Source organism: Phalacrocorax carbo, chromosome 3, assembly GCF_963921805.1.
Source record: "Phalacrocorax carbo chromosome 3, bPhaCar2.1, whole genome shotgun sequence".
In the NCBI taxonomy this organism is placed as follows: Eukaryota; Metazoa; Chordata; class Aves; order Suliformes; family Phalacrocoracidae; genus Phalacrocorax; species Phalacrocorax carbo.
Window position 1 is genome coordinate 46,109,496 of NC_087515.1, and position 22,318 is coordinate 46,131,813.

Sequence of the window (22,318 nt, forward strand, 5' to 3'; positions counted from 1 at the left end):
TAAAAAAGTCTGGAATTTATAGTTTTTACCAACCACATCGTCACAGCTTAATTGAGCAGCTGTCAACTGTTAGAAAATAACTGCATCATCATCCCTTTTAGAAGAACTGGTGTGGGAAGTGAAACACTTACATGGGATCTAAAGTTTCTGGAGTCATGGTAATGAATCTGTTTATCAGGTGACCATGAGTCATCACTTTATCAGCAGTTTAAAGGGTTTTCACAATATCTGAGCATCATCAGTGCTCATGCTTAGCAATGACTGCAGCAGAATACTGAAATAACGTGCAATGTTCTCTGGTACTGTTATTTAAGGAAAAGTTTGCCTACTGAGTCAAGAAAAATACTGCAAAGTCATGGTTGAATAAGTGCTGCAGTGAACAAAAAACATCCAGAAAATAAGCCTTTACCTGAGAATTGAAACCAAGCAATAATTTTGCTTTTAAAAATAGATGCCTTTTAAGGAAGTTGTAAACCACATAGATGAAACATAAGGAAAGAATAAAAATATGTTGTCAGTCTCTCTTCTCCCTTTTACTCCACAGTCCAGTCAGAACACACTGATATATCAAATACTCAGATAACTTCCACATATCAGCATCCATCTACATTGTCCAGGGAAGAGACAGGCCACATAAAAACAATACAAAAATTTTTGTATTAAATTTTCATTATACTAACATCAAGAGCAAAAACTACATCACTGCATCATTAAACTGTTTGTACATGACATTACCAGGCATTATGAGACATGGATCCCTTTACCTCCTAGCCTACTAACCACCACCTGAACTCACTCAAAAGAATTGAATGAAGAATTTCACCTACAGTGCAAGCTGAAGCCTCTCCCATGACCTAAAGACATTCAGTGACCCTCACACAGTATCTCTGCTAAGCCCCGAATTTTGCTGGACTCGAAGAGATTGATGCCTGCTTCTCAGTTCCTCATCACTTCCTCCTTCACTGCTGGACTCAGGGGTCAAGCAGGCAGTACCACCAAGATCACCAAGAAGCAGAACAGTGGAGGTGTAAAATATGTTAGTGCTGGTTAGAAATAAGGCATATGGCAAATATCATGGAGATTACATCTTTGAATTAATTACATCTAAAACAATATCACTCGGAATGGCGTGTATTTAGAATTCTATCACTGTCACAGTAGTATGGTGCTCATGATTAGCAAAAACCTAATTTTTTTGCAAAACTGGTACTTTTAAAACTTATCAGATTTATCTGAATTACCAAAAAAAGTAATGCAAGTTGAACCATCCTTTTGTTCCTTATTTGAAGCACTCCCCATGAAAGCAGTGTTTCCGCTATTGATGTTTATCCCGCTGGCTTCCTATTCCTTTTGCTAACACTTTAATCTCTCAACCCTTCATCCACTCATCATTTCCCTAGACTTGAAAATTAATCTTCTGAGGTCAGTGAGGAAACTTCCATTTACTCCAGGAGGTTTAGAATTAAACTATACACTTAATTTTCCTCCCCCCCTCTATCTCCCAACTTCCTCTTTTCTTTCTTCTGGAACTTATTTACTCATCACTTCAGTCATTCCATATCTGGTCCCATGAAACAGAATTCAATACAGAGTTAAAGAAAACTAAATAGATGTCCCTCCATCCATTATTATTGTCTTCTACTTCCTATTTTAAATTCTATTTTCCCCCTGGTCCCTTGTTATCTTCTTAAGACATTTAAGCCCTTTTAGACAAGTATCATAGTTTATCCATTCATATAGAAATGAACATCAGAGCCAAGTGAAGTGTGTGATGCTACTCAGTAATAACAATTCCAACCACCTGTCTTTATAGTTGTTCTGAGCACTGCAGCCCTGTAAGTACATACTAGCATATTGTCTGACGGGAAGATCTCTCTCCATTTTCTTCTACATACTGTTAGAGCCTATAATCAACATTCTTTCTATGCACGCTTTCTTTCATGGAGCACTGCTAAGGTATGCAAAGACAGATCTTAAGATCCATTGGTTATAAATCAATATCTTATTGATTACATTAAGATATATCAATATTAAAAAGGATGCACACACATGCAAAACAAAGGGGAAAATTGACCACATTACAGTCACACTGTCATTTTTCTGTCCAGTCATATCCAGTACTTTCATCTTTGTTCCCCGTATAAAACAGAAAAATATGCTTACTGCCTCAAAGGAACTTGCAATTTAAAGCAAGCAAAAATCTTGAAGTAGGAGGGTCCAAAAAGTTTCATATACGCCTCCAGCATGCAGTAATTTAAATTAACAACAAGGAACACTGCTGAAAAATTGATTGCAGAGCACGCTGGATGACCACAGGGAACATCAAAACTATAATTATCTGAATCTAAGATATTTGCTAGCAAAAGCCTACAAATCTTAGACAGAACAGAGCTCTTAATTTCTCAAAGTAGGGAATGGCAAAGTAAAAAAAAAAGCTACCCTTTGAGAGGAGCTATTGAAATGTAGTAACAACTTAAAGTCTTCAGTGTCTGGCAAATGAACAAATTGCAGAAAATAGTAAATGAAATTTTTCTATTGTAGCCATAAAAATTACTATATTTAGTTTTGCAGTTTGGCATGAATAAAGTCAATTTGCACAATTCTGGAAGAGTAATTCTTTCTAGTTTGTCCAAAGTTTGAAACAAGGCCCTAGTGATATTATTTTTCAAATCCATATAGAGGTCATGATTTTGCTTTAAGCCTCACCAATTAAAGTTAAGATTTATTTCTCAGAACAGCAGTAAAATATTTTAGCAACATGCACAGAAAGCTCAATTAAATTCATATGTCTTATTTTCCAGATTTGGCGGTATTGTACCACGCAGCACTTTATGAAGTATCAATATTCCCTAAAATTGAAAATTGATGATCAAATTAACTTGCAAAAAATATTATCTATTGCACATCACAACACTATGGCATCCAGTCACTTGGCAAGCAAAGAAAGTGTTTAGGACCTAACTGCAGTTTTTGTATTAAGGTTTAAAGCCATTTTACTGCATCAATTCTTTTATTTCAATTGCTCTTAATTGCCATAAAACCAAGCTTACGATCACATTTCAAAAATAGGCCAACTGCTCCCTCTGCTGAAAATAATTGACCATTACATTGGAGGTACAGGGATTCTCATATAAAATATATGTTGTTAAGAAGCAAAGCCATTAAACACATTATAGGTGTTTTCCTCTTAATTGTGTTCCAGTCAGCTAAGACTTGAAAGACTGATAAGCTGTACTTTTGGCTCTCACCAAAAAAATTAACATACACATGCTTACAAAATCTAAAACTTAAAAGTAGAGAATGTAGAAGACGAAGCATGCATTAAACATTTTCAGACTCAGTAAAATACCTTTATCAATTTCACACATGAGGAACCTAAATGTAAGAACATAGCATTTCCTATACTCCACCCCTGCAGAGAAGAATTAAAAGGCAGAAAATATTTTCATGGAGAATCTTCTACACCGGGATCTTTCTTGAAAAATGTATGTGAAAGTCAAACAGCGTTAAAAAAGGGAATGTTCACATAAAACACAAATCCAGTGAATGTAAAGAGGCAAAAATTCACACAGAAACCCTAAACTAATGAATAAAATGTTACGCATCTGTGCACAAGGTGAATTCCAATCAACTTTTCACATTATGTATGTGATACATTTTAGTCAAGGCAAGTTGATATTCAGCATTTAGTACAGGCAAAACGTATCCCAATTTCTCAAATACTATCAGAAAGAAAATAAAGTTTTCTCTGTGATATTGCTTACCTACAAATCCATGCTCAGTGAAAACCTATCCATTCGCTCAGATAGTCACTGATGTTAAACTACTTCAGGATTACCAGGGTACATGCTAAATACTGGTAAAGTGTTTATGCTGAATCAGGAGGCTGTAATAAGGCAGGTCAGTAATCAAATATCTTAAGGCTGTTTACCCAGTGAAGGTATTTTAATTCACACCACTTGTTTTCTTGAGCACTTAAATTAACATTGATGATATCAAGAGTTCTCAGCTGAGAAAAAAATGCCTTCAGCCTCAGCCACTGTTGTTACCCTCATCAGTGGCAAATAGAATATCAGCTAAAGTGTGCTCAGAATCATAGCTGTTTCTCCTAACTCCTATATCAATTCAGAAGCAGTGAATAATACAGACATGACACTGTCAGTTTAAAGTTTACAATCACATTAAACAGTAAAATATTTAAAGCAACGTCCCAATAAATGACAGCAGTTTTCCCTGGAAAATAACACATAGCACACAAAAAGTAAGCATTTGGTCTGCTTGTTGAATAGGTTGGTTACCCACAAAACCAAGCTTCAACAGCTTCCACAGCCTGATCAGGCAGGGAGGTTTTTGTAGCTGCCCTCCAAAAAGCCCAAGCTAATCCACAGACGAAAAAGCATCTTCTGTTAAGAAAATTCCTGGAAAAAGTATTTCCAAGAGAAATTGTTGTGCTAACATAGAAACAGGAGAGAAGGTCCAAAAGAGAAGGTTTCACAATTTTTACTGAACAATTAGTTTTATTTATTGATAAGCTGATATAGTTACAGTAGAATTACAAAGTGCTATGTTCATTACAGAATGTTTTGAAAAGCATTATACTTCACACAAAGCCAAAAGCCAGAGGCTGTTTGCAAAATAAACTGCAATGGCATTTTACTGGGTGTAAGACAACTAAACCCTGAAAATGAGAAGAGAAGCAAAAAAAAAAAAAAAAAGATGTAAATAAAGAGTCAAGTATCATGAAGAGTTTACCCCTTAAACCAGAAACTCTGATATTACCGGGGAAGTGCACAAATAATATTGCAAGATTACAGCAAGAGAAGAATCAACCCTAAATTTTATTTCAGGTAGTAAATACTGTTTTACTGAAAATTCATGCAGGTTTTTAATTTTAACTACACAACTAATGACTTTTAGCGACAGGATTTTAATCTTCAGCTGACCTCAGACACACTCTCCCATGACACAGCAGCGATTCAAGAAGTTTGTTTCCAGAAAGACAGAAAGGTGATACAAAATATGCTACTATGACCAGAAACCTGAAGGATGCACCTCTTCATCATTAACTTTAAAACGAATGTACGCACAGTCTAAGCAGTGTTACAGATTTTTTTTAAATGAAAGCTATGACATTCTACTTACCTTAATGACAAATTTGTTGGATGCCATGAGAGGTCAGTGTAAGCTGGTCCTACAAAAATATCAATTAAAAGTGATCAGCACTATAGAAAAATTCAGATCTCTCTGCCAACTGAGGACTTTTAAAATCTGTTACTCATCTTTTTCATTATTTCTGTTCTTCAAGCCCTATACTCTGCTTTAAGAAAATCAAGGAAAACTCTTATTTAAAGGAGAATTACTCAGCTACCTGATGGGTTTCTTTTAGCGAACCTTGAAACTGTTCATGAACTTAGCATCCAACACATGAAATATGTAATCAGAACTATTTTTCAGACCAGTACCAAGACAGAGACAAACCTACCTAACTTACCCTCAAGAGGCCTTCCAGAGAGCAGCAAACTAAACTTGGGATTTTCCTTTACTACTCCCTCCACCACAGGTCCCTACGTATACAGCCCCTTGCCTAGCTTCTCTTTCAAAATAATATCTTCACATAAAATCCCTTTGCGTAGCTTTAAGAAAGAAAGAAAAAGAGGGAAGAAAACACATGAAATTTTTAAAAGAATTGTTTTCAAGAAAAAGCAATCTTAATACATGAAGTAATACCTACTTTAGTCAAGAGAGTCCTCAAACCCCTCTATGTAAAGTTCATCCCTTACTATCTTATAGATACTCCATTTCTACTTATCTGGGGAGCCCACAACAGCCTGAATACAACAATGGCCCTATATAAATAATATCCTCCGTCATGCTCTCTTAACAGGGCTCAGCAACAAAGCAAATTGCAAAATTTGCTTTCAGAATTTTGCTTCAGAATTGAGACACCCATTCACTACCTGTGGTTCTAGTAATCAGTAGTATCAGAGTTTAAACCAGTTCAAGAACAAAGCACAACCAATTCTTTTTATCAGAAACTATGGCTTCTGGTGCAGTTAGTATGCATATATCTGTGTGTATATATACACACACACATATGTATATTAATGCTTTAGACTACACACATAAATCAATGTAACCTGAGCATTATTGTGGTTGCACAAAAGTAAAGTGAACTTCAGACATCCTCTTCTCTTCCTTAACCTTAACAGGATTTAGACTGCTGAATTTGGGATATTGCATGAGGTACCTTTAGCTACAGAGGCCCTGTCCCTGCTTCAGACCATTCCAAGCAAGTAAGGAAGCATTAATTCATGCTGGAAGTTAAACACACCCTCTCCCCCCTTAGAAGAATACCATATCACACTTGAATGACTACAAGTCCAGTCACCTTCCACAGTTATTTCAGGTTTTTAACTGCCTTTTTTTTTTTACCAAATTGACAATGACTACAGTCACAGCACTGGGGAAATTAATTATTCTCCACATAAGTGAGCGCTAAACATTCACTTGTCAAAAGGTAGAAGATTAGGTTAAGTTCATGAAAGTCTTTCCAGGTAACCCCACAATGCAGGGATTCAGAAAAGGCATGGAAGGGGCCCTACGGTGTCAAACTAATACCTTCAAAAAAAAGAGGAATGAAAAAATTAAGATATGTTCTATTTTCACACAGGATAGGAACAGAGGCAACAGACAAGGAAGAGACTTGGATTGGAGAGAACACCAGGTGAACAAGGGCCTCAGTATACTGGCAGAGGATAAGAGCACCCAAACAATACAGTTCAAGCTTCAAAATCAAGACAAAAAACAAGGTCAGTAGCTGCTGCCTGCAATAGACAACCTGCAACAGAAACTACTATGAGAGCTGCCTTTTATACACTTAAGTTTCCTAAAGGATTAGTCTCTTAATAAGATTGACAAATCTGGTGAATTTTGTAAGAGATGCTATAGGGAAATAGTAAAAATGCAGCAAGACGTACCCGTTTCTCACAGCATACTTTAGGTTATTGTAAAGCACTGTGATAGAGCTGTCAAAATTTAAGGATACACGTCAGGGTGGTGATATGTGTCTCCGTCAGGCACTACACTCATGCATTTCAAAATGCGGTCATTATCTTCATTTAACTTCAAAAAAGTGGCAAACAAGATAAAGGCCCACTTTACAACTACATAGCATAGCACAGATAATTTAGATCTTAAGATCCAACAGTAATAATTTTGAACTAAACAAACACTTCTATGCAGTTCTTCCGTTCCAAATACCCAAATGCTCAGACCTGAGCTTTCAAAACAACTACAAGAAAATGTGAAAGTAACAAGGGCACAATTCCATATATCAGCACCAAGAAAACTCCCAATTACTTTTCCCCCCCCCCGTCTATCATAGCAATATCCAAGGATTAAGTAAACATTGAGAAGTAAAACAGTTGTTACTGCAACCAGGCTAAAATGAGTTTGAACCGAGAACCATTCAGCAAGTAACTACTGAAAATAAACTTTAATATAGCTAATAAAATGTTTCAGCTACATTCTGAAAAAGGTCAAAGTTAGAGCTTTTATCAGCTGCACAGTAATCAGAAAGTTGTATAGAGCAAATTGCATTTTCAAATAACAGTCACGCGGACAGAAGCTGGAATACCATGTCTTGTGCCACAGGGCTACCATTGTTCCTTGCACAAAACAGCCCTAGAAACTTTTCTATATTACCAGAGTATATTTTGTCAACTTTATTGATAGCAATTTTGAGAAACACAGTGTAAGGAACAGTGCTCTGGTCCACTTGGAACATCATATTTCAATTCAGTCAGGTAGTAAGGTGCTACTCTAGAGAAGTAAACATACTAGAACAACCATAAGAAGAACCTTAGTTGGAGATAGAAATCAGAAATTCTTGAAACAGCAGCTGCTAGACCTAGGTCAGAAGAGATGCAAAAGAGAAATGGCAGCCACCAAGAGAAAGCCAACTGGGCTTCTCAGTTCCCTGTAATACAACATCATATTCTTGGTGTTTGAGGACTCCAAGGAAGGACTATCCACCCCATCATGCAAAACCAAAAAGCAAATAATGATATATATCACAGCCATTTCAAAACACCACAAAACCTGGGCATGTACAACTCATCAGATTCTCTTAGAAAAAAGAAATATTAAAACAGCATTTCAGGATTGGGTTTTCAATTTTAATGAAAGGCTAGCATCTAGAGCTTTTCTCATGATCCCTACCTCCTCCCCTCAAAAACAACAAAAAAATAAAAAATAGGAAAAAAAGTAGGCAAGAAACAGCAAGAAGCAGGAGAGTGTTAAATGTTATAGTCTCTTTGCCAAGTAGCTAGAATCATAACCCAAAGTTAAGAAATCTGTAATTACAAACACAATCTGCTGTGGAACATACCACCAACTAAGGGCTCCTGCAAAAGCAATGATAATATTAAACAAACCTAACATTTACACAGAATTACCTGTACCTTGGGATATGGTAGAACACAAGGTACTTTGCCTCATGCTTCCAGGAAAATAGTTCACCTAGATTGTACGCCACTTTTGAACCGAAGAACAATATTTGGACTGCTAAATATTTTATCATTAATCCTTACAGTAGCAATAATATGAAGAAGAGTTGCAACAAAACATGCCAGAGCATCATCTCTTCTCCAAATGCTCAAGTCCTGCTTGAGAGCAAAGCTCAGGGATGAATCAGCTGAATTTATTCTGGCATCACCAACCTCTTTCATAACAATTTGCCATCCAGAATACTAGTATTGCAACAAGTCTGCTACTACTGATGTGAGAAGTACTGCTGGCACGCAGAAATCCTCTCCAAATCCAATTTACAAAATAATAGAAGAAAAGAAAAAAAAGTGAAAAAAGATGCACAAGAAAAGTTACCTTTGGTTAAATTTGCTCTCCATGGGAGTAAGCTGACTTTAGGAGTCTGTGAATTAGCCCATTCTTCGTATTAACAATATAGATAAGACAATGAAATACAGCAGACAGAATAAATGTAAGCAAATCTTTAGAAAACCATAAAGAATACATCTAAGGTGTGAACCATCATGAAAGTCCCTGAACTGTCGCAGATGGAAAAATACCCAATATTAAGACACCAGAAAATGAGGAAAAACACCCATCAATTGTACAAGAAATAAGCCAGCAAGCCCCAAAATACTTTGCCATTTTCTATGCTGAAAGAAAACCACAAAAGAGACAGATCTATTACAACTGCTACTATTTGGTAACAAGACTCTGTTTTATGGAATACTGTATCTGTTGTAAACTAATGCAAACCTCTAAAGTAAACTGTACATAAGAAAATGCAAAGATAAGCAAATAAGGCAGAAAAACTTCTCTCAGAAACTATATATATATTTTTTTTTAAAAAGGTCTTTATATGGTATTTAAGAGTTTCAACATCTACAAGTTTGATAGACAGCCTGTACAAAAAAACAGGATCTAGATTTAAATGCATAGGTTCACTGTAGTTAGAGCGAGACATGCTTCCAAAATAATGTGGCAGAATATCTTTCTTTCCTAAATTTGACAATAAGTGGAATAGCATACACTCAGGAGAAGCTAGGAAACATGACCTCCCAGAGAGCAAGCTGAAGTATTTTCTGCCAGCTGATGAAGATCACCTTAGCTTAGCAAAGAAGTAGCTTCCTGTGGTGAGGGAATTTGGAACTCAGTGTGCATGAAGAACTGAAAACTCCTGCTGCACATGCCCACTTGAAGGTACAGCAGCTTCTAACACAACAGCTGCAAACCATTCACGCTCTGCCCATCTTTGTGTGCCTTTGCAGTGTGTGCACAGAGTTGGGCACCTGAAAAAGGCAGAAACAGACAAATGCTAGTTAAGGAGCTCCCTAGGATAAGTTAACATTAACTAGTTTTATAGTTCAAAATTAACTATTGCAACATAAGAGATTTTTTCTGAACTTCCAGTCCTTCAGTATTGGAGTCAAAAGCTGTCCAGCCCAGATCCAACACTTGGATTTCAGTCAGTTTCTGAGAACTGATCCAAAATTTGGGAGGAGCAGTGTTAACACCCAGCAATTCACATACTTAGTCAAGCATTTCTAGTTCTGGCAAGACATACCAGAATCTTAATATTTTGCAGTCTCAGGATCTTGAGGCCCACTGTTCCCAATTTTACCCCTTAAACTTTGGAAGCTACTCTTCCAACGAGTTAGCATATTTTTAGCTCATTGCTATCTACATTCGTTCATGAGGTGCCAGTTCACCTTTGAGGATCAACAATTCACTTTCAAAAATATTACCCGTTCACCACACAGAACTAGAGAAACGAAAGACTCCAAGAAACACCAGAGTGCTTTTTACAGATAGGTGCTGTAAATGTATGTCTTGTATTGCTGAATATGTTGTGGGTTTTTTTAAGTTTTGTGGAAAAATACTTTAAAATATACTCCTTTCTGTATGAAGATTAGGTATTAATCTGTCTTTCAGCTATAACTGTAAACTCTGCAACTACGCACAAAGTTAAAGCCATACTTTAACATGTGATTACAAGATATTCTTAACAACAACTGCAGGAGTAGGGGGAGAAGGAAGAGTAGCTACAGAAAAGGTGCAGAACAGTTTAAAAACTAAGAAAAAAACTGAGGTCAGGCAACAAAGTCTTCTTGAACTCGTTTATAGTCAGAGCCACGCTGCCCGCCTGCGGGAACGCTCAGACATGTACGCACGTAAGTAATATGGAGCGACTGCAACAGAAAGCAACTAAGGAAAAGAAATCGAAACGATTCTCAAGTTTTTGACCCTGACCGGTACTACAGAGGCTCGCACCTAGCCGGGCCGCGAGGGGGAGCTGGCGGGAGGGGCGGCGTCTGAGGGAGAGGTGCGGCAGGAGCCGGGCGCCGCTGCTCCGCCAGGGTATCGCCTCACGCGTTTATCTAAGAAGCAAAGCAACAGTGAACACCGAGGGGTGGCCGCTCCCCCCACCCAAGAGCTCCCCCAGCTGAGGGTCCCAGCCGGGCAGCTGCGGCGCCGCCCCCGCCGTGTTCGCGCCGTACCTCCACCCTGAGCCGTGCCGCGCGCCGGCTTCCAACAATTCTAACGGTTCTGCTGCCCACAAGAAAGATGGCTGCCAAGAGCGAGCTTCTTCTCCCCTATCCAAAATGGCCGCTGGCTATAGCTGTCGCCCGCCTAACCCTGCCCGAGCACAAAATGGCCGCCGCGATAACCTTGGCGGGGAGGTGGGGAGTCACCCACATTTCCGGCGAGCGAGGGGTCGCTTCCTGCCGCTTGGGGTTGGAAGGTAGAGGTTGGCAGACTGAAGTGGCGGTTGGTCTGTCCCGTCGTCCCTTGCCGCCCCGAGGTGAGAGCCGAGGTGAGCGCTGGGAGGACTGCGGAAGGGTGGCCGGGCAGCGCCTTCCCCCACCCTTAAGGCTCTCGCTGCGTGCGGGAAGGGGGAGAGGAGCCGTGTCACTCCTTCCCGCCGCGCCGCTCCTCCTCGGTCGCCTCTGGCCCGGGGAGAGCCGCTTCCCCCTTAGCCGGGATCGGCTCGGGGGCGTGTCGCGGCCTGGCCGAGGGAAACGAATCAAAGACTCTGTGAGATTCTCTTGAGTCCGCTCTGCCGTGCGTACCGAGTGGCGTGAAGCTATGAAATCTCCACAGCGTGGTGGAGTGAGGTTCATTAGGACGTGTTACTCGTATCAGGTGGAGGGAGGTGGATGGGGGTAGGAACATTAACCCCCTGAGTTGTACCTTTGTAGCAGCTTAAGCTAAGGAGTTGTTTTAATATAAAACCGGAGTAGTCATACCTTTATTTCCTGTAGTTGGTAATTCTTAATGAAATCCTACGGAAAGTGGAGGCTTACACCTTCTTTTTAGACGAGGATGTATTTATGATGTTTGAACTGATACCTTGTACCTTCTGAAGGTGAAGGGCAAAGAGGGCTAAGGTAGTCAGGCACAGCTCCTCCTCTGGGGCAAGTAAAGTGATGTGAGAAGTATTGCAGCTTGTTTTGCTTGCAAGTTAAAAGTTCCACGTTCTGTTAGGAGCTTGGTTAGTCATTGAATTTTATTAAATACGGGGAAAAAATGGTGCATTTTGAAACTGCTTTGTTTCAGGCTTCAAATATTTGCCATCTGAAGAAGTAAGTCTTGTAATTAGATAAACGTCACAAACTTACAAAGCTTTAAGATTTAGCATGCCCAAGCTTGATGTGAATGCAGCAATTAACGTTTCAAGATGTCTGAATTGAGGTTATTTTTATAGCCTTTTGGTTTTTTTGAAGTTCACAAAGTAAGAGTTTCTGGTGTCATTTTGTGTTTTAATCATCTGCCACACTGTAATTAAAGATACTAACATTCAGGTTCATCTGTGCTATTATTATGGAGTCAAAAAAAGATTTCTAGAATATATTTAAAATAATAAATTATCTTTACCTAGGTAGATGCCAGTTTGCAATGGGTCTTAAAACCATCTGGAAGGACTACAAAGTTCTGATTGTTATGGGAACTAGCCTTGGGCTGGTGCACTGGGGGTGGTTTTACATCAAGTCCAGTCCTATTTTCCAAGTGAAGACAGAGGACTTTGTTCCAGAACCTGGGATTGTGGCATATGTGATGCAAAGCGATCACAAAAATAAAGAAAAATAGCATTGGTGCTGTGTATTGTGGGTAAGTTGTCTAATTAGTTGTAGCTGTATCGTCGAGGCAGGAGATGAGTCAATTAGATGAGAATGTTCTAACAGATACAGTCTTACTGCTCCTGAGTTAATCTGATAGTTATATGGACCCAAAATATGCACTATACACCTCAAAAACTATGACTAAATCCCATGTGACAGGATCAATTAAATGATGGTATTATAGGTCTTAAAGATACTTAAAAACAAACTCCAGTAACTTCAAGGCAATAGTCAAACTCTTGTGACCAGATCTGCAGAAGTGTCCTTTCATGTTCAAAATTGCCCAGAAATAATTGTGACTTTATGTAGGAACATATTCTATGTTGTTAGTAGGAATGGTGATTACAACGGAAAAGAAACTCTGAGAGAAGCCTAGATACTATATGCTTACATAGAAATGTAAATAAATATCCCTTAAGTTCTGAAGTGTTTAAGAACTGAAAAAATTTCTGTATCTTGGGCATTTTGAAGTAAGAAACTTTTCTTTGCGAGGCAGAGGTTTCTTAAAGTTGTTTGAACTTTAAAACCTTTTGTTTCTGAAGCAGTTGCCTGGGAAGCTGTGCTGAGTAGTTCAGTCCTTTTGTTCTCGAGTAAAACCAGCTTAACATCACTGTTTTGACACATTCATACAATTAAGTGCAGTTTATAGTGGCCTGTTACTGTTTTACCTGTAGGTCTATAAGTATATAAACTGGTGGTCAGAATTTAAATTGTTAACAAACGTATATAATTTGTGTATATATACTTGTAGGATATATAATATGAATATGTTTTCTCAAATAAAAAGCATTATAGTTTGGTGTTGGTCCTTATGTGAGTTTTTTGTGAAAAATAGCAGTTCAAGCTATGCTATATTTTCATAAGATCATCCTAACACCTTTATGTGTTTTATTGTAGGTATAATTAGCTTTGAAGCTTTTCATTTGTGAGTGTTGCAGGAAGAAGAGATGAGGAAAGCCAGCTGGAGTAGAAAGAACTTTTTGCTTGTCGCAGGACTGTTACTTACAGGTGTCCATTTTGGAAGCATGCTCGTAAACTTTGTTGCAAAAACCTCTGTTCAGTCACATTCAAAAGCTAAAAAGGAAGATCGTTGTGAATGAAAAGGCTTACTGATGTCATTATGTACCAGTTTCACCACAGGATTTAATCCTCATTTTAAGAGAGAGATGATAAGCAGTCGCATGTTGTTATTGTTGTATTCTGTGTATTGTTTCACATTTAAAATAATGATCCTTGGCTGCAAAGAATTAAATTGTACTATAAATTTTAAAAGTGCAATGAATTATAGATCCAAGTAAAAATGAAATAGTTTTGTTGGCTGGAATTAAAATCTTACTTTGAAAATGTCTCGTCTTGAAGCTAAAAAGCCTCCATTATTTATTAGTGAACCTTTAACTAAAGAAACACTTAGTCAGTCACTGTCTCTGCTAAATGAAATATTAAAATCTTGTTTTGGTCCTGCTGGTAGACTCAAACAGTTCCACAATGGTGTGGGAGGCTATGTTTGTACAACTTCACAATCTTCAGCCATACTCAGCCATCTTTCTGTCAGTCATCCTGTATTAAGTGTTTTGATGGTCTCTGTGCAGAGCCATATATCCCACTTCAGTGACTGTGGCTTATTTACTGCTGTTCTGTGCTGTAGTTTGATTGAAAACTTTAAAAGCCTAAATGTTGCACCTTGCACTGTCATTAAAATAAGCAAGCACCTTTTGAGGTTATGTATGGACTACCTCAAATCTGAGGCCTGTGGTTGCCGAGTGTCCGTGGATTTTGGCAGTCTTGAGACTCTTCTTTGTTTGGTACGTAGTGTATTAACAAGTAAACCTGCTTGCATGCTTAATAAACTAGAAGTTGATCATCTCACCATGCTGATTTTAAAGGGTTTTTTGTTTACTGTTCCATGTCATGTTGAGACTAGTGCTGTTTTAGGAAAGTGTATAATAATACCTGTGAAAGGTAGAAGAGTTGTGGATTCTACAGTTCTTCCTGGACTACTGATAGAAACACCAGAAATTCAATTGGCAAAACCACTTGCTGTCAAGAGAACTTGTTCAAATCTGATCAAAATAGCACTTTTCTGTGTGTCCATGTCAGGAGACCTCTTCAACCCTGAAGAAGGAACTATAACAGTCTGTCACGGAATTTCTCTAGAAATGGCAGAGCTGAATCAGTTGCTTAATGTAGGAAAGCAGCTGGTTAAGGATGGCGTCAGCCTTGTAGTGTGCCAGAAAGTTATCCATCCATCCTTGAAACAGTATCTGAAAGAGAACCACATCATGGCTGTGGACAGAGCTGGGCTATCTCTGATGGAACCCCTGAGTCAGATGACAGGTAACATGAGTTTTCTGTACTAAACAACTGTCCTTAATGCTCACCTTCGTAATGAAAACTCTAGGTTGGTGTCGTTACAAAGTAAGGATTCTCTTATTTCTGTCTGTATCCTACCTTAGCAGCAGAGCAAGAGTTGTTCTTTTTCTAGTCTAAAAACCATTTTTAAGGTGAAATTGGTCTTTTGCAGGCTCTAATGATGACAAACTGCATGTGTGATTACTGATAATTGCACGAGGAGTATCCAGTTATAGTAACTGCAGATGTAGATTACTTTCAAACTCTTCATTTAATGGGAATAAAACAATTACTGTCTTAATCTTAAACTATCACTAAATCTTGCACTTTGAAAACATTGGTTTCGGTTTGTGATTTCCGGTGTAGATTGAAATGTTAGGTATTGAAGAATATATATATAATCTAACAAGCCAAGAGGAAAGAAAGTTCATGCTTTATGAACTGAAACAGGTAGCTATTCTGATGCCAGTAATACATACTGTTTTCTGCTTTTCTTATTTGGACAGGCTCAAAGCCTATAGCTTCCATACATTCATTGTCTCCCAGTTGTTATGGCAGTCTGAAAGATGTGCGTGTTGAGAGTTTTGCTTCAAAACATTTTGTGCATCTGATTCCTCACTACACAGTTGTCTGCAGCTTGATACTCTGTAACAGAAATGAAACGGCATGGGATGAACTGAAGGTAGGCAAATTTTCTTGAAAAGTCATGTTTTTAATGCAAAAAAAAAAAAGTAATGAGAAATGTAGGTGCCGTGAGTTCAGAAAATTGATTTTTCAGTACATAAATGGAGGTTAGTTAGAGTTTAGGTACACAATTTCAAGAAAGCAATTCGGAAATGCCCTTGTTTCCAGAATTTCTAAATCCTTGAAGTGTTCATGTTCACTTAATGCTTCTGTTTTAGTACAGGAAGTCATTCAGAGACAGAAACATTTTTGACCTGTTCTTGAGGCCAGTTCTGGATAACCATTTTTAATCATTACTTGTTCTATGAGAGCAGAGACCAAGCAAAGGCCAGAAAAAGGCCAGCAGCAAATACCTGCAATGGTAATCAAGCATAGTTTTGCATTGAATAGTTGCTATATTTTTTGGTGTAACCCTGTTTTGCAAAAAGAAGGAACAAGATACAGCTTTTTTAATTCCTGCTTTTACCTACCGAGTGTGGACAAATAAAGACAATTTCTCATTAAATAAATATGTTTTTGGAAATCACTCAGCAGCATACTCACATGTAATTCAAGTTTATGAAGCCTGTCCCAGAAACTACTGAAAATTTTATTCCAGTAGTTTTCACTGGAGGCAAATCCTATTAATTACAGTATGTCTAACGACAAATTCATATGGTTTTCAGCGTGCCTGTGAAACTGCAGAACACGTGTTACAGTTAACAATCAAGGAACCTTTGGCATTGTTAGGAGGTGGCTGTACAGAAACTCACTTGGCTTCATACATCAGACACAAGGTACCTAAGACAACAAGGATTTATGTAGAATCACTGCCACTGTTAAAACACCTGTCTTTTCTAGATTAATGTTGCATTTCTGCTGTCTAATATAAAACAAAGGGGTCTTTTTTAAGTACTTAGTGCTAATTACATCTTTCTCAGACTTTTGTTAATACTGTATTTGTACTTGATAATCTTTAGGTATCTATTATAGTAAGTGCTTATTTTTTAAGTGTTAAAATAAAAATGTGTAGAATTTTTATATTGAAAGATAATAATGCAGGACTCAGCTTTGACTTGTCTATAAATCTTTCCTATTGTGGAATAATGATTATGTGAACAATTATTTAGGTAAGATTAAACCATCTGTTTAAAAAAGCAATAGTACTATAAATATTTAATACTCTTTCTGTAAGTGTTCAAATATTCTGATTTTGGTTTTTGTGGTTTTTTTTGTTTGGGTTTTTTTAGGTTTGTAGTCTGCCCGCCAGCAGTTTTAAAGATATGGATTGTTCTTGGACACAATACCAGTTGGTTGCTGGTGGTTTTTGCCGTTCCCTGGAGTCTGTAGCTTGTGCTCTGAATCATGATGGTGGAGAAGTTCTTACAGACATGGTTTATGGACACTGTTGGTTTGTTCCATCAGGTTTTCCCTCTATCTCTAATTGGTCACATTTAGTTTCAAAATGTGGCTGTGGGATTAATGGTAATACTGAGAATCTCAACTGGAGGCTTTTGCAAGGCCAGTTTGGCTCTCATGTTATACAGGGCTGCCTTAAAGACCCCTCCGTAAAGGTTACTGACTTTCTGGCATTGGACTGTTTTGCTGCTAAGTGTAGTGGCCTACAGGTAGCTCTGGAGACAGCCAATCTGATTTTGGATATCTTACACGTAATTGAAGATCAAAATTAGCTCTGACCTTATGTGCGTTGTGTTGCACAGCAAGATGCTTAATTGAAAGCAGAGTAATATATAACATGTTAAGATACTTTAAATGGTTAGAATATGGACAACAGGCAGAAATTTTAAATCAGTTGGCCTTAAGTACTCTTCTGACTGTTAATCTACTGTGCCCTCAAGCGTTTTCAAGTGTGTAATATTCTGTTAGGAACTGTTAAATAATTAGCCAAATATACAGTGAATCATAGTAACATATGACTTACAAGTATTCAAGAGTGAATGACACTTCAAAAATTGAGTTTTTCATGTCCTTCTGGGAGATTTGGATGTTGTTCAGTAAATAAGTGCTGAATTTAAGGAGTCTTGTGTGATATTCCCTCTGCATTAAGCAAAGTCTTGGATGTTTGCTAGCTCTGTGGCACCTTCAAAGGAATGGGGAAAATGGATTCACTTGCTGAGAAAACATATGTCATGGATTAGAATTTATGTAGTCTCAGCAAAAGCTTTACACATTCAGTCAGACTTTTGTATTGCAGCAGAACTTTATCACTGGTGTTTTTGATTTTGTAGGTTAAAAAGAAGGCTTTTCTTAGCAAATATCTCAAGCACTTGTTTTCAAACCTTGTTCTGAAGATCTTGTCACCATATACTATATGTACATTCTGTTTCTGAATGGCTGGAAGATTTAAATTCATAGATGTAATTTATTTAGCAAATTATTAAAACTCAACCTGGAGATCTTAAAATAGCAGGTAAGTAATTGAAGATTTGGAAAGAAATGGCAGACTGGAAAAAAACTTTTGTAAAGTGGACTTTGATTGTTTTCTGTAGAATACAGGACAGTTTATAAATAATGGTGTTTGTAACATTTAAGCAAAGCTGCAAGAATGAATGTCCCACTTACCATTCAGTTAAATCTTTGACTGTGCATAGCTTCTTTTCTTTTAATGAAATAAGGCTTTAAGCTGCTCAAGCTTGATTTGATCTTTGAATAAGGCTGTAGACTGAATGATTGTAACTTCTGTTTTTCAGCTTGCATGCAAGATCAAAAGGGGTGTTACAATTTCTTGCGTAAACTCATTTTCTCTGCCCCTTTTCTTCTCCCTCTTTGTTTTCAGTCACAAGGGATAAACTGTTCATTACATGCTTTTTCCAGAAAACATCTAGACTAGTTTGCTGATTTGTTTCCTGGTCTCTTAAGTTTTTAATTTACTGCATATAAGCAGTAGAAGTGTTTTGTATAACTCAGTCTTGAAATATGTAATTAAAAACAGATCCTTCCAGACCTTTTGTACAAAGTCTTTTTCATTGTAAGAGCATAAATAATCATTTTCTCACTGGAAAAAATGAAAAGTTATTTAAAGTTCTTTATCTTTTTATGACCTGAAATGATTGCTCCAGTGCTATAAGGCATCCTTTGGGAATTTGTGGTAGAATGTTACAAGGGTTGACATGGAGGATGTTCAAAGTTGGTTACTAAAAAGGCTGCTTTCATATCTTGGTCCTGCCATATACCATGAACCATTTGAAAACATCAGGAATAATGAAGCCAAATGATGGCGTATATCTCAAGGCACAGAACAACCTTGGTAATACTTAATCTAATTATGAGTCTCTAACTCAGTGTTTAATTAGGGTATTTTACCTCCTATAAAAGCAGCTTGTTATGCAGTGTAAAAATGTTGAGTCCAGTGACTACAGCTGTGAAGTGAAAATTAAAACAATATTTAAGTACTAGTTGCTAGTGTTCTTTTGTCTTGGTGTCTGAAGGTCAGTTCACCAAGTTTGGTGAGTAAGTAACAATTCATTTATACCTGAACCAAAGATTTTCTCATATATGGATAGTTTTAATAACAATGAATTTTTGTCTCCCAGTGTGACTGAAAATGATAAATAAGCAGCTGGGATTGCTGCTTATGGGCAGTTCAGGTTCAGTTCTTGGTCATGCTACTGTCTTCCTGAACTCTCAGTGGTTAGTGTTACCCTATCTTTAATGGGTAACAGAGGAGGAATACAACTTCAGATACTGTTTAAAATGCAAGTAAATAGAATTTTGACTCTCAATCCAAGAGCAACATAAACGTGACTTTGAACTCCTATGTTTCCTGGTAAAACTTAGGTGCAAAAATGGTGGTGTTCCCCCGCTGTGTTTTGAAATTGACAACATGCAATATCCCCAGTTATAAGTCCTGTGAGAACCACAGTGGTTTTATTCTTGCTCCCCCTGGAATTTAAATTTTGTTCAGTAGCAAAAATCAGCATTACACAGGTATTAATAAGAGACAAGTGTTTTCTGATTGTGACCTCAGTTGTGTCTGTTGACTTCCACAGATTGCTCAGAGGCTATTAATTTAAATTTTAATAATTCTACTGGTAATGCACAAGGAGTAAGAACATTCATCTCTAGCCTTCTTCACTGTGTTAGTGCTCCAGGCCTAGCAGGAGTGAAAAGAAGTGCTGATGATATAATCACTCAGGTCAGCATATTTAAGTAAGATGCCAATTTAATGTAGTTGCTCCTCAGTTCAGTATTTCATTTGGTATTTCAGTTTGCATTTGGTGTTTAAAACTTCAAAATGAAGATAACCTGAAAAAGCTGATTAATTTGGGGATCTTTAGCATTTCTGTTTTCATGTCCTATTTCAAGTAAGCGTACTATTAAGCATTGCTATTTTGGCATTGGCAAAGAAGGCAGAATACCTGCTTTTCACTGATTCTGCTACTGATTTGTGAATTTGTAGAGTCACTCTGAGCCATATCTGAAGTCTTTTTCTGTTTTCCTATCTATAAAATGGAACAAAGATAGCTCTTAAGTCATGGAGATCTGTGGGTGAGGAGTTCCAAGTAAGATCCAGATGTAAAGTGAAGAACTACTTGCTGCATGGGAACAAAGAAATAGATAATTCAAAACAAACTCAAATCCTTGCTAAAATATAGTAATTTCATTAAGGGAACTTTGACCAGGATTTATGTAGACTCTTTAAACTAGTCTGCTAAGTAAAACTCCCCTGTTCTCCTGTAATATTGAACCTGGCTGCATTTTCTTTTTCTCTGAAATTTAGACAACAGTGTATTACTGTTGGTAACAGTAACCTAATCTATTGCCTTAGACCTCAGTGTACATACACCCAGAGAAATGTCACCTTAAAGCTCTGTGCAGGAAGGGTTGAACTTCAAGATGAGCATTGTCAGACACCTCAGCAATCCTTACTGCATCATGTATGTCTTCAGAGTCTGTGCTCTGCATGTGTTTCAGACCAGATGTTCATATGATGCTAATCCTTGAAGACAGGGTAGAAACAGACTTATGAGTTTGGGAAACATAACCTTAGTGTATTGGAGGTGTAATGCTGATTTCCCCCCCCCCCCAAAGTGTTTGGGCATTTTTAGGCTAACCAGCTGCTTAGAGTGTTAGATCTGTCCCAGTGAGGGAAGAGAGTATTTATTGTTTTCAAAGCTTGTAAGAAAAATACTGCCTGAAATATTGCAAGCACAGCAGAGCATGTACAAAACAATTCACCTAACCCAAACCCTTATTTTGCTGTGCTGAGTAGCAAAATGTAGTATTTGTCACAATTTCAGCAGTGCCACGTGAACTGAGTCATGTATGTACTACACTCTTCAATCTCAGAAAAATCAATATCCATGAGTCAGTCAATGTCACGGGAAGAACTTTAACTGAATTTGCATTTACTACTGTTCTGAAGATGCAGAAGCAGCATGTTTTCATTGCAAAGAGACTGCCTCCAGTGTGCTTATAATATGTGCAGACAGGCTTTTTGAGAAGTCAGTTGCTAGTCATAATGTTTATTTCGAGAACTTTAGTAGCTTTTATCCAGTAATGTATGTACAACTTATTTCTACCTGCTTGTCAGCAGAGACAAGTTCCATGGTACTATTAGATCACAGTGTTACTGGCCAAAAAGTTATTTTAAATTCTTGTTTAAGAAATACCTTTACCTTTTGTCTATATACATTGCACTGTATAGATTAGTCATGCACATTATAAGCTCAAAAGTATATACAGATTTATTCTTTATGCTGGAAGCAGAAATGGAGTCACAGCATACGTAGATAGAGCCACCATGTCATTATTCCAGACACCAATAAAATTAATTGCGGAATAGGTTCCAGCATGGGGCTGGACACTTTGTAGCTTTAACTGCGCTGACTTCCATTATTCTTGACCTAGATTTACATTAAGCATATATAAATATCTTGTACCTCCTGCAATATTTTACTTTCATACCTTACTACAAACGTCTTTATCAACCTGAACTTTCAAATGTGGCCATGAAAACCTTTTATTCAAGCTTTCATTGTGTGCCTTGAAGGCCGTGGCTATATATCATCTGGCTTCTGCTAACCAATGAATGGTGTCTTTGTTATTTTCTGTCCTGACAACATCAGCTCTCTTGAAGTATGCATTAAATACTAGATGCTTATTATTCTAACACTATTACGTGTTGTCTGCTAAACGTGTCATACCACAACATCAACAGCTATTGCTTATCAATAACTTTCTTTTTATAAACCATTAAGTCTTTTTACAAGTAAAGAAACTGAATCACCTCTCTTTAATCTTTACAAGCCATCCTTAGTATCTTCTCCCTTAAGGGTTATGATACTGTTAGTCTGATCTGTGACACCTGGTGAGTATTGGGTAAAAATGATTGGAGGTTGGGGGAAAAAGGAGTTCCCTAGCCTGTAGTGTGGGGAGCTATGCAGGATCTGCTGGTGGATGGTGTACTCAAGGGTGATGACTGAGTGATTTTTCAGGGAGTTGTAGGGACTGTGGTAGTTCCAGTTCTTGAAAGACTTTGTGACTTTGAGAGGCAGAAGCAACCACCACCATTTATTATTCCTTGTTCGTGGGCCAGCAGAACCTAACCTCTAGCAGGGTTTGTTTTAGTGTTTCTGGCACACTTGATTGGATTATGAGTGTGCTTTTGCAGGTGAATCTCTGGGTTGTCTGTGGCT

At 37.7% G+C, this 22,318-nt stretch overlaps 3 protein-coding genes across 4 annotated transcripts in view; 2 read left to right on the forward strand and 1 right to left on the reverse strand.

The window, feature by feature from the left end:
- SLX4IP (SLX4 interacting protein) overlaps positions 1 to 11,156 on the reverse strand; it is a 78,445-nt gene extending 67,289 nt beyond the window's left edge. Inside the window, 2 exon segments of the mRNA XM_064446780.1 lie at positions 5,143 to 5,191; positions 11,025 to 11,156. Of these exon segments, the coding sequence (XP_064302850.1) occupies positions 5,143 to 5,169 (27 nt within the window). The 5' untranslated portion in view covers positions 5,170 to 5,191; positions 11,025 to 11,156.
- On the forward strand, positions 11,079 to 13,683 carry LOC135312543 (uncharacterized). Of its 2 annotated transcripts, none has more exons than XM_064446781.1 (3): positions 11,079 to 11,341; positions 12,407 to 12,636; positions 13,545 to 13,683. In XM_064446781.1, the coding sequence occupies exons 1-2, from the start codon at positions 11,092 to 11,094 to the stop codon at positions 12,613 to 12,615; spliced, it is 459 nt and encodes a 152-aa protein (XP_064302851.1). In that variant the 5' UTR covers positions 11,079 to 11,091; the 3' UTR covers positions 12,616 to 12,636; positions 13,545 to 13,683. The 2 variants fall into 2 exon arrangements, with proteins under 2 accessions (XP_064302851.1, XP_064302852.1); XM_064446782.1 differs by having other exon boundaries at positions 11,079 to 11,329.
- Positions 13,684 to 13,742: 59 nt separating this feature from the next.
- Positions 13,743 to 18,621, forward strand: MKKS (MKKS centrosomal shuttling protein). The gene is made up of 4 exons (XM_009511805.2): positions 13,743 to 14,981; positions 15,503 to 15,678; positions 16,346 to 16,456; positions 16,910 to 18,621. The coding sequence occupies exons 1-4, from the start codon at positions 13,991 to 13,993 to the stop codon at positions 17,348 to 17,350; spliced, it is 1,719 nt and encodes a 572-aa protein (XP_009510100.1). The 5' UTR covers positions 13,743 to 13,990; the 3' UTR covers positions 17,351 to 18,621.
- Positions 18,622 to 22,318: the final 3,697 nt, after the last annotated feature.

What these genes read in the sequence shown, in the direction of transcription:
- LOC135312543 (XM_064446781.1), top strand. Translation starts at nt 11,092, where the DNA reads ATGGCTGCCAAGAGCGAGCTTCTTCTCCCCTATCCAAAATGGCCGCTG. An exon ending in GCCCCGAGGTGAGAGCCGAG is followed by an intron (nt 11,342 to 12,406) that starts GTGAGCGCTGGG and finishes ATCTTTACCTAG; the next exon opens with GTAGATGCCAGTTTGCAATG.
- MKKS (XM_009511805.2), top strand. Translation starts at nt 13,991, where the DNA reads ATGTCTCGTCTTGAAGCTAAAAAGCCTCCATTATTTATTAGTGAACCT. An exon ending in CGGCATGGGATGAACTGAAG is followed by an intron (nt 15,679 to 16,345) that starts GTAGGCAAATTT and finishes TATGGTTTTCAG; the next exon opens with CGTGCCTGTGAAACTGCAGA. An exon ending in CTTCATACATCAGACACAAG is followed by an intron (nt 16,457 to 16,909) that starts GTACCTAAGACA and finishes GGGTTTTTTTAG; the next exon opens with GTTTGTAGTCTGCCCGCCAG.